Genomic DNA, 14,363 nt, shown 5'->3' with positions numbered 1-14,363 from the left:
CTGGTTAACTTTCCAGTAGACTGACGATTCCATGTGTGTATCCATGTTTATCCATTTATCGCCACTTTTAACCGCAGGTGCCTTCACACCGAGGACGAGTTCTTCCTGAAGTCCATGCGGGATGCCATCCACGAAATCCTGACTGATGTCAGCGATTCATTCAGCAACATGATTGACATGGCATTAGCCAATGAGATCCAAGTACTGTCTACCTTTTTGCCCTTTACAGATAAATGACTTTTGGCTTGATTTTCACGTCAGATTTTCGGTCTGCTCTTGCAGGTTCTGATCAAGCAAATTGAATCTTCAGACAACGTTCACACCATCGGCAGTGCCATCAGCAACCTGCTCTCCCTCACCCAGGATGGGCCGCAGCTCTGCAGCATCATTGCCAAGGTAGTGAGGAGGGGACAACTTGAGCCCAGTGTGTCCACATTAAAATTGTCATTTTATATTCCCACCAGTTGAAATTTCAGTTGAAATCTGTGATTACAAGTAGACCTGAGCTATCTTGGCCATCATGTATCAGGAATGATTCCAAATCAACGGGTTCCTTGCATACACAGCCATGCCTATTTCAGCTAATACTGCAAACCACGACGGATGCCAGCATGCTGCCGTAGAATACAAACAAACTTGCTCAATGTTTGTGATAAACTAACAATGTGTGGTCAATACTGAGGACATTAAGGCCACGGACTCTATTTTGCTACATGGGACAAAGTGATAGCCAATCAGGTAGCAAGATGAAGACCAAGTTGTTGAATTGAGTATTTATGCCAAATGCTAAGGGTGGGAATCTTTGATTGACAAAGATTTTTGCTTCAATTTAAAGATGTTCAAGGAATCACAATGATCTACTCCAGTCTGACTCGCTAATGCTAATTAGTGCGCTACTCGCGGCACTTTTATCACTCAAAAGAACGGCTCCACGGTGCAAAAAAACAACTTGTATTGGAATAACTTGATCGTGACTTTTTCCTTCTACTCTCTAATGTGGCTACAACTTAACAGTGTATCAGACCGCGTGGAACCACACTGCCCCTAAGTGGCAAAATCGGGTACAACATGAAAAGCGCTCCCAATAAAGGCACACACAAACAAAGGGAAGACAGTATAAAATAATTAAAATAAAATCGATTTTGGGACATTTAAAATCGATTCTGAATCGTACTAAATGAGAATCGTGATTCTTATGAAAATCGATTTTTGGGCACAGCCCTACCTAATGCCCTCCAAGTCTTACCACAACAGAAATAAACACCGTGCAATTACCAGATACAGGTAACACCTAACCGAGCTACTTCTTCTTCTTTGTATTTCAGTCAGTCTAGTTGACTCATGGCATATTTTTGCCTCACACACGTTAGTCCAGATTGCCAGTGGGCAGATGGTTAAGTGAGCATTTGTTGTCGATGTTAAGTTTATCATTGCGTTCGGTGTCTTTAACAATCTACGCGTGTGCCCTGCCTTTTATGTAAGAGATTGTTTAACTGCAGAATCAGGCAAGCAGATCAGACAGCAAGTCTCAATCGGGCCATTCGTTAGCCGGCCACTTCCAGGACACACACGCGCGTACACAGATCGTAAGATCAATACTGTCAGTTCCCATTAGCGCAGAGCGTTGATCACGTGGCTTGGTCGCATCTACCTATCAATCCGCCCTACCTAGCAGAAGGGTGGAGAGTGGGAGGCTGTCTTCCAGGAGCCGCTAATGATTGGCTGCCATTAAATGACAACCTGCCACCTCAGACACACACACACATATATATAGGAAAGCACACACATTGCACAACGAAGTGCGTCATTTCTGGCCAGTGTCCAAATTCCTCCAATCCTCATTATCATTTTCCGCAGAGTGCGTTACTTATCTTCTTTTTTTCCCCCCTTTCTCCTGATAAATGCCATTAGATTTTTAAATGCTGGGAGGCAGAGCTAATATTTCCCTCTGTGATGACACACAGTTTATTCTGTACATAGATAGTAGTGACATCAACTGATGAGTCAGTCTGTGCACATCAAGCAGACTGCGACTCAAAGACGACTTGACTTGTATGATTTCAAAATGTATATTTTGTAAGAAAAATTTTGGGGTGAGATACACCCCTAAACTTGAAAAACTTACAAGAACGGAGTGGTTTGACATGGTAATATAAACAGTGGTTGACCTACCTTTTCACTTTTACAGCCATTAGGAATATTAAAATATGACAAAAAACTTTCACTTTTTGTTTTTTCGTTTAATTTTTTCTAATGATTTTAGGGTGATGTGAATGTTTTTATGTGGTAATATTAATGGTTAACTTAATTTTACCCATTTTATGACTTAAACCTTGTTTTTTGTTGTTTGTTGTTTTGTTTTTAAGTGATAATATTAACTTGTTTGTTTGTTTTATAAACATTATGAATGTTTAAATGGGATTGTAAAGTTTTCATTTCTACTTTCTAAAGAAAGTTTCATGGTGGTCCATTCGTCAAGATTAGCCATGACAATCCAGTCCCCCAAAAGTCGTACTATTGCTGTTTCATTTGTTTTTAACAGTGAGAATGGCCCTCTTTAAACATATTTCACAAGTGTACTCAAAATTCATCCACCCATTCAGAAATGTTGCCTTAAAAACGTTTGCCAACGGATATTTATGAACTAGCCCGCTATTTAGCTAGTCAGCTGTTGGCCATTAGCCCCTAGCATCCAATCAAAGGATGCGAACATGATGACATCATAACACCTTGCTTCAATAATTCAACTGTGATATTATTCACTCCCTGTTGATTCTTGTGGCCTCGAATTAGGTCTTACCTGGCAACCCGCACTGCGGCTGTAATCTGATCGGATAAGAGCGTCGTAAACAATAGCGGAAGAGCCATCTCACAATCCAGGAGAGAGCAATCAAATCAAGAAAATGCAGCAATAAATATGTATATTTAAAACGTAAAAACGAAATATTTGAGGTATGCGGACAAGTAAGCACAGTTTTATTTTTATTGGCGCAATAACAAGGAAGCCAGACATTCATGAATAATTCATTTTATGTTTAGGAAGTTGCTCCTGGTTCCTGCTATTGCCAAGGGGACACTTTAGCTTAGACACTCTTACTTGTTCTTACTGTTTTTCTTAAAAGTTGATTCCTCTGGCCCATTCTTTCTAAACTGCTCAGATAGTTCTCAGATAGTTTGTCCTGACCATGACAGGAAGTCAGACACACACAGAAGATGGGAATTACTACCAAAACAACACAGTATGAATTATTTGTATCTAATGTAAAATATTCAAGTAAATACATATCATTGGCACTTTTGTGTAAATTTCCCTTATTAACTCATTTGCTCCCAAAAACGTATAAAAACGTTCAATTTTAAAAATTGCCATGGTCCCAAAGACATTTTTATTTTATTTTTTATGCTAGAGCATACAGAAGGCTTTGATGCAGCCTCTGACCCGAATAGGTCACTTAAAGCAATGGTAGTTAGGACAAAAAACGGCCAGCAGGTGGCAGCAGAGTATAAGAGCCCAACCAGGGCCATGTTGCAAAAAGCTCTTTCCCCCACTATTTTAAACAGATTCGTGCATAACGATGAATCTTAGGTATATTCTAATGCTAATTGCTTGCAAAATGGAAATTGATACAAATGTACTTTTTTCCTGATGAAAAAAGGGACTCTAATCTTTATTTTGCAAGGTTCCATGTTTTTATAGCAATAGAACACAATATTACATGCAAAATCAGTCAAAGTCCAATAAAACACCCAGAGCGAAGGGGGTTGCTTCAATAAAAATGGCTGGAAGTGAATGAGTTAAGAGCAGTAACAGAAGACCTGACATCATTGTGTACTGGCAAAAATGCCGGCCTTTACAAAGAGGTGTAAAAGGGGCACTGTCACCCCAGGCTCTCACACTACTCATACAATGTCTACCAGGAGTAAACACGCTATAAAAACGGTCTATAAACAAGTGTTGATCTGGTGCTTTGTGTGCAATGGAGTGCAAATTACAGAATTACACGCCGCATTGTTTTAGTTTGTGCAAATGTGCCGCAGTGGGGAGGCATTTTTAGCCTCGTATGTGATGATGAACCAATACCATGGTACTTTTCAAGAGAGACTCTAATTAAAAGTGGCAGGGTCAAAGTGTGGAGCAACAGTTTTTGTTTTTGTTTGTTTTTCCGCAAAGCCAGACCTCGTCCCACAATGCACTGTGATTACAAAGCATACTGAAATGCACAGAGAGTCAAATGGAGCGATGGTAAATAGAAACTATAATGAAGGCCTGCGGAAACATAAAAGTTGAGGAAAGCATTATTTTGTGAGCGCCAGCAGAGCCACGTCAACGGAAGGTCCCGAAATGACCCATCGGTGACAACAAAATCCGTCACTCTGGATAAATATTGCATATTTCATGAGCTGAAAACACCGAGAAGATGATGAGAATGTAAAAAAGAAAAAAAAATGAATCAGCCACATGTGTATGTAAAACACACTTCCAGGTAATCATCTGTGCAAATAGGTGGAATTACCTGGTGGAAGGACAGCCATTATCCTAATAAGGCCATTAGAGCGGTCGTGTGTTGTTCACAAGGTGGAGTGGCCAATCACGCTGCCCTCCACACCCTGACCGCTCTTTCCTGTTTGGATGATTGGACAGCCTGGGTCCTGGGAAGCTCACGGTCAGAATGTTTGTTGGACATGAGGAAAAAAAAATACTGATTTTGTTTGTTTGTTTTGATTTTGTTTTTGAAGACGAGGCAGGTCGCTAGTGGAACCTCGAGTTCGAACCACTCCAGTGCTTCTTGGACCTTGATCTTGTAGACAAAAAAAGACGTTACGTTTTTTTTCCTTTCTCTGTTTCTTTGCCAAATGAAATGGTTTAGTGGTCTGAAAAGCAAAATGTTCAGAACGTTCAATCAAACAGCTTTGCATGTGTGGCAGGAAGGAGCGGTGGTGTCGCTGTTCAAGATCTGCCGGCAGGATCGATTTAAAGGCCTGTATGCTCACGCTCTGAGGACCGTGGCCTCCATCTGCTGTGTGGAGGAGGGCATCAAGCAGCTAGACAAGGTACCCACGCACCCACCCACTCTCTAGGGGGGAAAAAAAATCACGAGGGTTCTTGCTTTGATATTGATTGGTGCTCTTAATGCCAAGGAACTGCTGTACTAATAATATCATTCAAATTCAGTATAGATCTGATTATGCTTTTGCACACTTGCAAGTTTTACACTGTTTGCATTTATACAAAGTCTATTATGCTTGACATACTGGTGCCTTATTATTATTATTATTATTATTTTAGTTTATTAAAAAAAAAATAGCTGTATTTTGAAAATGTAAGAGTGAGGTGGAAAAAGGAAGCTTTCAGGCGTGAAAAGTCTTTCAAAGCAAAGTCCGCGCCCGATGAGTGAGGCGTCCTCGGGGGGGTGGGAGCGTCCGTCAGCTGCGTCCGTCAGCCGCGTCCGCTCAGCCTCGACAAACACAACTGTCGCTGCGGAGGGCGCTGGTGCTGTGCAGGTGCTGTTTATCAGCCGATACGCTGCTTGCTTTCATCCCCTAATGGGACTTTATGTAATCACAACATGGAGCATGATGGCTAACAACATTTGGGAGCAGACAGGATGATTGACAGATTTAGTAATGATAATAATAATAATAATATTTACTGTACATGCATTATATTCTCATGTTTATATTTTAAATATTAAGTACTGCCCTGTAATTTTGAATTCAGTACTTTGCCTCCTCTCTATAATGCAGTCAGTGCAGTTATGTGAGGTGAACTCCTAGAGGAACACCCTCTTTTCGGGAGCGGGTGCTGCCAGGAAACTCGGATATGATGGGGGGTGGGGGGGGGGGGGGGATTAATGGGGCTTTTTTTCACGTCATTGCTGCTGACGTCCACAGAGACCAAAATAGGGAAGTGTCCCGTGAACGTGGGCTCGCTGATGCTCATCAGCGGATGAGAGTGACAGGTGCGGATGGATGATGAGAGGCAGTCTGCAAACTTTTGTTTCCCTAAAGTGATTGTGGTTGCATTGACTTACTAACTATTCATCATTATTATGCATACATGTTACTGTTAGTGTCAATCAAACTGTGATCATCCTATAAGTAATATATATATATATAGAGCGCACTATAGATGAATGTATGTATGTATGTATGTAAGTCAGGGGCATTATATATGCTGTATATAGAAAAACAAATATTTTCCATTTTTGTTAATCACTTGGTCAAACAATGCTGTGAAAAATAATGCAAAGTGAAAAAAGAAGCTTAAGGCATATGTCATGTGCAACACTGCCTCCACGTGGAGAAAGTCTTGAATTGCATCTAAAAAAAAAGCAAAGTTTGACTCAAATGACAAATGAAGGCTCTTTTTATACAATAACTAATTGTAATATAAAGTGTAAATATATACAGTATTTTTAATGAATTGAATTAAATATCATATATGAAGTATGTATCTAAAATTATGCAATTAATTCAAATAAATTCATTATTAATCATCTTTTTTTTTATTTTTTTTTTATTTAAACAAATGTTCTCTTTATTTACATAACACAAAAGACAAACGTCACAAACATAACCAACAAACCCCGAGAAACCAAACAAAAAAAACCCCAACAACAATCTGACAGACAAGCTAAACCAAGGACAATGTAAACAAAACAAATATAATTCTGTCACAACACACAAAAAATGGACATCACAAAGTAGACATGACCAAAAAACTCCGTACTTGTTAGAAACATTCATATTCACATAACCTACAGATATGCACGTACACATATGTACACACACTACACACTCGCACTTATACACACAAACACAAACACTTTCAACATACAGTCGTTGTTGTGGAAGAAAGAGAAAAAAAACCAAACAAACATTCAGAAGACCAAAAAAGAAAATAAAGAAGATAATAATTTCTAGAAATGGTAAGTGAATAATGTATCTAATACATTAATTTAACTCAATAATACTATTAGTATTATACTTATAGTATTGGGCTAATTACGGGGCCTCAAATATTTGCTTCCAAACAAAATCAAATTGCTTTTGTTTTTATTTTCCGCTGATATAGTTCTCTCAATATTTATATAATATTTCCATTTATTTATTCCTGGATGGTCTGTATTTTTCCAGAGTTGTAACAATGACTTCTTATAAACCAATGAAGAAAATGAAAGTTGCCATCCCACTGGATTTTCTCAATTGTTTTCACATTTTGAAGTAAGCAAATCTCTGGCGTAAACAAAAATCTCTGTTTACGGACGATAGAAAGCCAATCCTGAATTTCAATCCAGGTTTCGTGTATTTTTCCACAATACCAAAAGGAATGAATAAGAGAATCGCTTCTTTGAAACTTTAAACAAGTAGGAGGGGAAGATGAATCAAATTTATGAATTTTATCCCTGCTATAATAAATTCTTGTCATTAATTTATACTGGATTAATCAAAGATTTTCATTGGTTGTAACTGAATATGTAAAATGTAAACATTCCTTCCATCCAATTTTGGAATCAAAACTTTGCATGTCCCCGTCTCAGCCATCATATATTTTACTTAATAAACCATTGCTTATTTTCAGCATTGATGAAGGGTTTGTAAAGAGCACTTATAAATTTCTTCTTCTGATTACTCTGTTCCAAGACGTACTTTACTGTTGCTGGAAGTCCGTTCTTTATATCACAATTTTCTTTAATCCAATTTTTAACTGTATGTACTTAAATAATTCTGACACTTTAAGCTTAAATACATATTTTGAATTATCAAATGGAAGTAGTTTATTTGAAAAAATTATATCTGAAGTGGAGTAGCTATTAATAATTATCATACACCCATTATTGCATTCAATATGTATAATATAATCATGTTTGAATTTCTTATTTATGTTTATTTGACATCTAATATGTATTTAAAAATATTGCAAAACAGTAATATATGTAATGGTAAGTAATACAATATATTTAGTAATATGTCTACTGTACAAGATAATAAATTAATAAATAATATATGTATTTAAATATGCATCAAATATTATACTCATGATGAGCACCTCTAAATGCTTAATTATAAAGGTGTTATGATTTATATGCATTTATTTGACATTTTAATATCCATACATCTATTTTCTGCACATCCTATAATTGTTATCATTTTGTTTTAAAAATGTTATTAAGATTAAAGTGGGGAAAATGAAGTGGTGTTGATAATGGGAGATGCTTGTCCCCAAACAGGTGGACGGCATCCTGTGCCTGGCGGACATCCTGACGGACGACGGCAGCGCGGAGGCGGCGCGGGCCGAAGCGGCGGCGGTGGTGGCGCAGATCACGTCGCCGCACCACACGTCCACGCAGCACCTGGCCAGCTTCCTGGAGAGCATGCACGACATCGTCACCGCGCTCATCGGTGAGTGATCAGCCTTACCGACAGGGCTGTCGAATCGAATGGAAATCTCGCTCTGGTGAACAAGTCATGATGAAGGGGGACGAAGCAGAACGAGGCCAGCATGCGCATTTAGCTAAAGTTTTCATAAACAAGCCAGAGATTTGATTCATATAAAAAAACGAAGCTAAACGACGCATTTGTCGCTGTCCATCAGACTTGTGCGAGAGCGCCTCCTGCGGCGAGGTCTTCCTTTTGGCGTCGGCGGCCCTGGCCAACATCACCTTCTTCGACAGCATGGCCTGCGAGATCCTGCTGCAGCTCAACGCCATCCACATCCTGCTGCAGGCCTGCAAGGACCGCCAGCGGGTGGACACGCCCTACTCCAAAGACCAGGTGCCGTTCTCGCCGTCGTTACGGGATGTGATAATCAAATCAAATCAAAATGAGTGCTGACTGGCAACGTTGACGTTTTAGGTGGTGACCATCTTAGCCAACCTCTCTGTTTTGGAGCAGTGTGCAAGTGAAGTTCGACAGGAGGAAGGTGAGCCATTAACTCATTGGCTCCCAGCCATTTTCACTGAAGCAACCCCCTTCTCTCCTGGCTGTTTTACTGGACTTTGACTGATTTTGCAAGAACCCACAGAATATTGTGTTCGATTGCTATAAAAACATGGAACCTACCATAAGAAAGATTAAAGTCTCTTCTTTCATAAGAAAAAAAAAGTATATTTCTATCTGTTTCTGTTTTACAGCAATAAGCATTAGAATGTAGCTAAGTTTGATCATTATTCACAAATCTATATAGAACTGTGGGTAAATTTGCTTTTTTTCAACAAGGCCCTGTTTGATCTGTTTTGCTCTGTTGCCACCTGCTGGTCGTTTTTGTAATAACTACCATTTCCTCAACCATTCTCTGCAGTTGAGAGGCTGCATCAAAGCCTTCTGTACGCTCTAGCATAAAGAAACATAAAAAAAAACGCATCAATACGTCTTTGGAACACGTAAGCATTTAAAATAGTACATATTTATACGTTTTTGGGAGCAAATGAGTTAATTTGATTCATTTTTAATTAGGGCTGCACTAGTGGTTAGCACGTTTGTCTTATGGTTTTCAAATAAGGGGTTCAAATCTGTGCTCCAGCCTTTACGCGTGGAGCAGGGTTTTTCCTCCCACATTCCAAAATCACATTAGTTTCATTGAAGACTCCTAAAAATGTCAATAGGGGGGCATGCTTGTTTGCCTGTATGTGGCTTGACATTGGCATTGACTGTTTAGCAAGCATGATCCTCTAGATGGCAGCATTGCACCACATATGGTCATACTGATTGCAGGCCTGTCAATCAAAGTGCACTCAATGTGCTACTAATGCTACATAGCGTATAAACTGTTTGCTTATGTGAGACTTGATCCTGTTTTTGTTTTCTTCATCTCTTCTCAGGCGTGGAGCGGCTGCTGCTGTTGCTCGGCGAGAGGCCGTCCTCCTCCAGTCCGTCCGAGGGCGCCGCCTGCGAGCGTGTGCAGCAGAAGGCCGCTGTCACGTTGGCGCGTCTGAGCCGGGACGCCGACGTGGCCCTGGCTGCCATCCAGCTCAAAGGTACACTCTATAAATGGATTGGTTAAAAAATAACTACCAATCTAGTAGGTTAAGCTCATATTGGTTTGACTAACCAATAAATTGGTCAGACATTGACCATTCCGGGTGGTTATGGGCATACCAAGTTTTTTTTTCGGGAATCCCGTGACCCGCAGGATTCTGAAAAATTGTCACACACCCAGATTAACCAATATCTTGGTCAAAATGACCAGTTTGTATTAGTTAGCCCAATAACCAATATATATTGGTTAAAAACACCTACCATTCTAGAGTGGTTGTTTTAACCAAAGGATCTGTTGGACACATAAATAGCAGCTAGATTGGTCAAATGTAACCTTTTTTTGGGGGGTCAATTTGACCAATCTGTTTTTAGGGTGTACCCAAGTCCATTTTTTCAACAACACCGGTTTCACCGATCGGCATAAAATCAGGTGGACATGTTGATCATAACAGGACGCACAAAAAAGTCTCAATGACCCAATGCTCGAAACTAAACAGGAAGTCGACCATTTTGTTTTGATGCTACCATTTCACATTCTGGAAAGTTACAAAAAAGGAGCCTCCAACACCAGTTCTGCTGATTGTCACTATATTAAACACATCGTATTCTTTTAAAAGTAAACATTACCACGTAAACAACGTGTATTAATGTTCCCTCTCCTGCCTTTAGCCGTTCCTCGTCTCATCGAGCTGTGCCGATCCCCCACGGAGAGGAACAACAGCGACTCCGTCTTGGTCGCTTGCCTGGTAAGTAATAGGCGTGCGTGTGCGTATATGCGTTTATCTGCGATATCTGTGTCATTCCTTCCCTTAGCCACTGTACAGAAACCCCCCAAAATGTGCTTTTTTTTGGTCTACAAATAGTCATTCGTGTATCAAGTAAAAACATGAAATAGCTTTCCCCTTTATTCTCATGTATTGATGGACTTTTCTTTTATTGAAATTAATTTCCAGGGCGCAGCTTACACATGGCATCTTAAATCTGCACATATCAAGAATATACACTTATCATTCTATCTGAGACCCCATCATTATCGGGACGAGGTCGTTGAGGCGGTCGGCAACTTAATTGGGCTGCCCTCATCTTCACGCCCCATTGCACGTGGCCGAGGGTTAAGTAGTGTTCTACAACGTACATATCATTATTATTGTTATTTTTTACCTTCAAAGTAGCAAATTTGTATGCCATTTGTACATTTGGAGGCAATGCAATGCTTACACGTGAACTACTGGGCCAATTACCTCATTCACTCCCAGCCATTTTCACTGAAGCAACCCCCTTCGCTTCTGGCTGCTTTACTATATTTTGACTGATTTTGCAAGGCTCACAGAATATTGTGTTTTATTGCTATAAAAATATGGAACCTATCAAAAGAAAGATTAGAGACTCTTCTTTCATCAGGATTGTTTTTTTTAGTTGTACCTGTTTCCGTTTTGCAGCAAGTATAAACATTATTAAGTTTCATCATTATTCACAAACCTGTTAAAAACACTGACATAATTAGTTTGTTGCAACATGGCCCTGGCTGATCTCTTATAGGCTACCCTGCTGCCACCTACTGGCCATTTTTTGTAAAACCTACCATTGCTTTAAAGAAGCTGCATCAAAGCCTTCTGTATTATCTGAATGATATGGGGAAAAAAAACATAAAAAACAAAAACCTATAAATATGTTTTTGTGAGTGAAGGAGAAAGCATTAAAACATGTATTTATACGTTTTTGGGTTTGAATGAGTTAATAGATCACGTTAATATGTTATTCTGCGGGAAAAGCTTCTCCCCAAACAGAAGACTCCCAAAATTCAAGTCAGAAGCACCCTCTGCAAAATAAGAAGAAGAAAACAAAATCAGACCTACAATAGCTTTGACTGACATGAAATTCAGTGGACATCTCAGTCATAACAGGAAGCACGGAATTGAACAGGAATTCAGCCATTTTGGGTGGAAGCAGCCATTTTGAGTGAATTGAAGGCCTTTTAGTTTGATGAACTCCTACTAGGGAATGTGTCCAAATGAGCCCCAATAGGAAGCAGGTAGCCTATACGAGACGTGTGGCTTGAGCGTGGCATTGAAGTTCATGAATGAGTTTGATCATTTGCCATGAAAAAGGCGCAAAAAATATGACCCACAACACTTGTGTCACTGTTCAACATAAAAATGGATGGATATGTCAGTCATCACCGGATGCCAGAAAATCCCAAAGACTTGTGCTTAGAATTGAATAGGATGTCAGCCATTTTCTTTTGAAGCAGCCATTAACTCATTCACTGCCATTGACGACAAAAATTCATTTGAACAATTTTTATTAGATTAACATTTTTCCCACTTTTGTTAACAAGAGTATGAAAACCTAGAATTTTTTATTGTACATTTAGAACAGATATAACATTTATGATTAATCGTGAGTTAACTATTGAAGTCATGCGATTAATCACAATTAAAAAAAATTGAATCGCCTGAAGCGATTCAAAAAAGAAAAGATTATTAAAAATGAGGAGTGTCAGGCGATTAATTTTTTTAATCGCAATTAATTGCATGACTTCACGAGTTAACTCACAATTAATCACACATTTTATATCTGTTCTAAATGTACAATAAAACAATTCTAGGTTTTCATACTCTTGTTAAAAAAAGCGGGAAAAAATGTTAAACTGTTAAAAAAAGTTCAAATGAATTTTTGATGTCTACAACCGTCAATGGCAGTGAATGAGTTAAGGCAGACTTTTTTCCATGCAGTGTTTGTATTGTTCAGGTCTCCCTAATATTTTGGCATCTACGTGCGTAGGCGGCTTTGCGGAGGCTCGCGTCCGGATGTCCAGACAGCATCGAGGCAGCCGACCATCAGCAGCTGATCACACCGCGCCTGGTCGACTCCTTCCTCCTGTGCTCCAACATGGAAGAGAGCTTTGTGTGATGATAACGTGCTAATGCTGCACATGCACTGCCGACTGCTCAAGAAGCGGTAAAACATTCTTCGACTGGACCGGCAGGCAATCCCATTAGAACGGATTAAGAGACAATTTATGCGTGAGCGTGTGTATGTTTAAAGATAATATACGACGTAAGAAGGTGGATTTGCATTACAGGTCAAATCAGGATACAATTCTGTGGTGTCCATGTCACGTATCCTATTTATTTATATTGTGTGTATCATGTGGAACCTGGATTTAAGGGACCCACAACCAACGGATCCTGGATTCATTGGACAGAAAATTGTGTCCAGTCCACTCAAAATGGCCCTTCTAAAGTCATTATTTTAGTCTGTTAGTTCCAGATATGGCCATAATTCTCTGTCTGGTGGTGTTTCTACAGCGATGGGGCATGATGACTGGTCAAGCAGGCTGAAAAACACGCCATCGTGGCTACCATGTTGGTAGGGTCGACATTCCCATCAAATGCAATGGTTGAAGGGGAAGGCAACTCCTCCTAAAATTTCTTGACAATAATATATTCTATGCAGCCCCAATAGTCTAAATATGGTATTCTGGTTAATATTGCGTTGATGCAATGTGAGTTAAGCAGCAAAATCCAGCAGTTTTGATCAATATCAGAAGGCGGCCATTTTGCCACGTGCTGGCCGCCTTCTGATATTGATCAAAACTGCTGGATTTTGCTTCATAACTCATATTCCACAAATGTAATATTAATCTGAATGTCATTTTAAGACTAGTGATGTTAAAAATGTAAATATTACGGGATTGAAAATGTGATTTTCCAGGGAAGAAAAATCTGTACAAAAATAATTACATTTTTGTTGATTTTATTTAATTTTTTGTAAAAAGAAAAAAAAGGGCAGATTATTACCAGAATAAAATCAGTGTACCAAGGATGAAGTAATAATATATCGGATGAAGTTTGCTCTTTGAGAAAGAAGTCTGAATGTTACTAAAATAATGGCTTGTTTCAGTGTTTGAATTTTCTTAAATCAGATACACATTTGCAATATTACAGTCATACCAAGCCACTGTATTTACATAACCACATACTAACGTCATCATTACAGTTAGAGATCTTGTTCCCATTGACAACTCGCTATTGTTTCTTATGATTACTCCGTGCATGAATTATTGCCATAGCTTGTCTTTCTTAGAACACATAGTTAATAATCCTCTTCATGTGAATTTCCATTATTTGTCATGATCATATGTGCTACTGGAAGATGTTAAATTGTCTTTTGTTTTCTCGTTATTTAAAAGGAAAGCTTGTTTGCAACGCATGTAATAAAGACAAGCAGCTCTTATTCTTGCATCTGTCTGATAAGATGAAGAGATATTCAGCACCGGACTTCCTCTTTTTCCACCTTCAGGGCACATGAATAAAACAAATGTGTTAGGGTGGCCCGCGCTCTCTCAATGTGTGTGAGCTGCTTAATTGCACCCTTGGGGG

General features: G+C 39.2%; 1 protein-coding gene across 1 annotated transcript in view; it reads left to right on the top strand.

Annotated features, from left to right (window-relative positions):
* The window catches only part of insc (INSC spindle orientation adaptor protein), a 38,737-nt gene extending 25,233 nt beyond the window's left edge, over positions 1-13,504 (top strand). Inside the window, exons 5-13 of the mRNA XM_086073974.1 lie at positions 78-201; positions 283-396; positions 4,927-5,052; positions 8,232-8,403; positions 8,597-8,775; positions 8,857-8,923; positions 9,822-9,977; positions 10,648-10,724; positions 12,763-13,504. Of these exons, the coding sequence (XP_085930100.1) occupies positions 78-201; positions 283-396; positions 4,927-5,052; positions 8,232-8,403; positions 8,597-8,775; positions 8,857-8,923; positions 9,822-9,977; positions 10,648-10,724; positions 12,763-12,891 (1,144 nt within the window). The 3' untranslated portion in view covers positions 12,892-13,504. The remainder of the gene's footprint in view (positions 1-77; positions 202-282; positions 397-4,926; positions 5,053-8,231; positions 8,404-8,596; positions 8,776-8,856; positions 8,924-9,821; positions 9,978-10,647; positions 10,725-12,762) is intronic.
* Positions 13,505-14,363: the final 859 nt, after the last annotated feature.

This window comes from Leptonotus elevatus, chromosome 4 (assembly GCF_054856555.1).
Source record: "Leptonotus elevatus isolate MCC_2025b chromosome 4, RoL_Lele_1.0, whole genome shotgun sequence".
Lineage (NCBI taxonomy): Eukaryota > Metazoa > Chordata > Actinopteri > Syngnathiformes > Syngnathidae > Leptonotus > Leptonotus elevatus.
The sequence above is the reverse complement of the archived record's forward strand: the minus strand, read 5'-3'. Positions and strand labels throughout refer to the sequence as shown.